At 38.5% G+C, this 3,866-nt stretch overlaps 1 protein-coding gene across 1 annotated transcript; it reads right to left on the bottom strand.

Moving 5' to 3' along the window:
- Positions 1-563, bottom strand: LOC149830813 (allyl alcohol dehydrogenase-like protein). Its single transcript, XM_090011879.1, has one exon. It carries the CDS (start codon positions 485-487, stop codon positions 179-181), a length of 309 nt encoding a protein of 102 aa, XP_089868005.1. The 5' UTR covers positions 488-563; the 3' UTR covers positions 1-178.
- Between the last annotated feature and the right edge of the window lie 3,303 nt (positions 564-3,866).

The following is a 3,866-nucleotide window of genomic DNA, read 5'->3' as shown; positions in this document are numbered from 1 at the left end:
GAAAAGAACACAAGAAGCCTTTCTTTTATAAAAAGCTTAACGTTCCTATAAAATTTCAACCAAAAGGAGATAAACTGAGATCGCTGAAGTCCCGACGAACGAACAAACGTCTCCTTCATATAAAGAGTACAGAGCCGAACAGAGGATGGAAAACCCACCCCGAAGCTATACCTACCGTTCAGAAGACCACCCGGAACTGCGGAGCGTTCGACCCCGACCCCGCAGAAGGCAGGATCTCCCACCGGCACGGCTCGAGCTCGTCGGAGACGGGGCAGTAGCCGGCGAGCGTGATCTTGTCGCCGGAGGCGGCGACGGAGCCGAACTCGAAGACGGTGACGGCATCGGGCCTCGGCACCTCCACGGCGCCGTTCATCCCCGGGACCTCCTGCTCTCTGGCGGCTGCGTCGGTTGCCGGCTTCTCCGTTTTCCGGACGTCCTTCCCCTTGCCGTCCGCGTCGCCCTTAGTTCTGGAGAACCACCACCCCATTCTCGCGCTCCTAGGGTTAGGGTTTTGGTCGGGGAGAGAAGGAAGGGAAGAAGGTGTGAGAGAGATGGCAAAGAAGAAGAGCAGAGAGAGAGAGAGAGATCTGGGGTATAGGTAGATGGTTTCGGGCTTGGATTAGGTGGGACGCAGGAGAGGTGAAAATACAATAGAGCCCCTTCTCGGTATTCGGGTCTGACCCGACCCGAACTGGTTTTAGGCCCTGAATAATTTTAGGGATGTCAATGAATCGGATTTTATCCGATATCCGACTGAATTCAATTCCTTTAGTTGCATTTGTTTAGCCAAAACCATATCTGATAAAATGGTTTTGATTGTTTTTCCAAAAAATATATGAATTTGACGGATATCCGAATCGGTTTACATGTAAAAAGCAGATCTGCTATGAGCATTTTACCTTTCCAATCCGAATCCGAATTAAAATCCGTTTAGCCAACATCCGATTAGTCCAATATGGTATTAACCACATCTGATCCGAACCCGTTTACATCTTAGCCCTGTTAGGCTTCTTGATTTGATTTGCCAATGCATTAGGTAGGTCCCAGGCACTTTTTTTTTATCTTAATCCACATCTGAACTCAAATTGTATGCATTAGATCAAGATCTGGTTATGGACGTAAATGAGTTTCAATGAAGTAAGGTTAGATTTGGATCCATAAGGCATATAGTAATATTAGATCCATTAATTGGAAACAGGCTTTTTGCATGTAAATAGGACTTGATCCATATGTGAACAAAGATTTGACACAGATGCCAATCAAGCGAAAAAAGTAATCCTATTATTCAAATCGCAATATGATTAGAATGTGCAGTTAGATCTTGTTACAAAGATACATGTCTGAGAAATAAAGTATCAGATTCAAAATGAAGCTCTGACCAAACTCGATCCATTTGCACCCCTTGTTGACACTTGAGAGGTAGATGTACTGGTTCGGGTTGGATCGGGACAGACATTGGGTTGGGATCCAATGAACTTGGATACGTGATTCGAGATGGGCTAGATTGAACACGGATCATATCATTTGAATTAGGACGGATTTCATCTTACATTTAATCTTAACCATCCAATCAAGAGAAATGATGGGATCCGTGCATGATTGGATGGCTTGGATTAAATGTATGATGGATCCCATCCTATTTCAAATGATGGGATCCGTGTTCGGCTAGATTTGGACAGCGAACCGGAGAGAGGAAATAGGTTTACCACGATGAGCGGCACTGTTAAGCCGCTATCAGAGAGAGGAAATATGAAATTTGTTTTTGTCAGACTTATAGGATCGGTCGCTCTTTGCTTTATTCATGCCCGGACAAAAAGTTTTCTGTAAAACAAAAACCCATAAAAGATTGTCAGAAAACTTATTTTGAAATTCAAAGCAAGAATTTTAAAAGGCTTTTTGAAAGAAAGTTTAGAAAACTTGTCTTTGAAATTCTGCAGATGATTTTTTTTTCTTCTAAAAGTCTTTTTAGAAAACATTTTTTTTAGGTTTTTCTAATGTTTTCTTTTTTTTTTTCGAATAAAGGGATAACCAAAGTTCATGAAAACAAAATGAATGAAATGCAAAAGCAAGATGAAAATGCTTGAAACAATGAGAAGATCAAAATGCATGAAACATAGGAACTACACATTTTTTTTTTGAATTTTTTCCAATTTTTTGATTTTTTTTTTGTCTTTTAGAAATGTATAAGGAAATCTTCACATTTTTTTTTTGAAGAGACTCAACGCTCCATTTGGAAGTCTTTCCTATACTCATGGAAAATGTTCAAGATCATTCCCCTATTTTTATCATTCGCTCTTTTATAAAAATTCTGCCTAAATTAGTCAATCTTAGCTTGAGAAGGGAAAAGTGAATTATGTGATTGACGTTTCATCTAAAATCCATGGTTGTAAAACTTTGTCTTCAAGAAAATTTTGCAAAATCTTTTGAAAAATGTCTCTCTTCTTCTTTTCAAGATGTTTATTCTAACTTACCTTTTCAAACTTTGATTTCTAAATCCGATTAATTTCATCCTGTCATCCTCCTTTCATAAAATCAGTAGGAACAAGAAACCTGATAAGCATCGTCAAATCCTCTCTTTTCTTTTTAAATCCTTGTTTCAAATAATAGATCAATGTTGCCCCAAATCAAACTTTAGACATCCTATTGCCAATCTCAGATTCCAAGGATGAAAATTTCTTTATAGTAAGATATAAAAACAAATTTTTTGGTTCACTTGGGTCTTGAAATATTTCATAATTTTTTTTGTCATTAACTTTAAAATGCAATGATAACGCCACTCGCACATGATTTTTTTAATCCAACCCCTACCCTCATGGTGGCCTTGGCCTATATGCACCTATCATCCCTATTTTCAGTGCTCAGTGTATTTTGTGTGCTAAATCCAATCTTCTTTATCCTCATCGTAGCCTAACTAGGCTGAGATTTGGCTTTTTGTTTTAACCTCTACCCCCTTGATAATATTCTGCCATGGCTGAGCCTTGGCCTATGCACACCTATCCGTGTTGTTGCTCTTTTATTTTTTTTCTTTTCTTTCACATGTTTGATCTTTTAGCTCGTTTATCTCTACTTTTTCTCGTTTTTCATTTTCTACACTCACTCGTTCTCTCAAGTTTTTCTTTTTTATCCTCACACCATTGTTCTCTTAAGACTTTTATCTTCAAAAGATATCCTATTTTTATTTTCTTAATTATGTAGAGTTAGACACTAATATGGTTCTTTAGTGGGCTTACACCAACATCTAAAAGCTTGACTCTATTCCCCGCTAATCCAACATCTCTAATTTGAATTTGGTCCAAACTAACTTGGATTCTCTACATCACCGAGAGTGCTCTTTTTCACCATGATTTCTTTAATTTAGATTCTAAGAAAAGATTAATGAGATTTATTCATCATTGCTTTCAAGAAATAATCGAATGTCACTTAGAAAATTGTTTGTACCCCTATTCTAGGGATACAACTTTTTCAAATGAGATGCATTGATAGGGCTAGAAAGTTCAACTCCATCGGTGTTGATGAGTTAATAAGAATTGCCAAGCAAGACTTATTTTACAACGAAGGACCCTTCTCAGTCTAGCTTCCACTTCATGAAAGGATGTTGGTGAACATGATGAATTTCTCTAAGGACCAGATCATGAACTTTGAACGTTCTCTTGAATACGGATTTGGTAAAATGTCGCTCAACCCTTCTTCTATAGCCCTCCACATACACTTCTACAACGAGCCTCTTCTCGTTAAGCAAGTTAAGTTCAGCAAGCCGATACTCTTATTGAAAGTCAAGGGGAATTCTAGAGTTGTGGTGATTATAAGAGAAGGGAATTCCACATGAAAAGAAAGCACAACCTTTTCCCCATACACCAACTCGAATG

The sequence above is a fragment of the Nuphar pumila genome, chromosome 7 (assembly GCF_984573655.1).
Source record: "Nuphar pumila chromosome 7, dmNupPumi1.hap1.1, whole genome shotgun sequence".
NCBI classification, from domain to species: Eukaryota; Viridiplantae; Streptophyta; class Magnoliopsida; order Nymphaeales; family Nymphaeaceae; genus Nuphar; species Nuphar pumila.
This window is presented reverse-complemented; position numbering and strand designations above follow the sequence as displayed.

What these genes read in the sequence shown, in the direction of transcription:
- LOC149830813 (XM_090011879.1), bottom strand. Translation starts at nt 487, where the DNA reads ATGGGGTGGTGGTTCTCCAGAACTAAGGGCGACGCGGACGGCAAGGGG.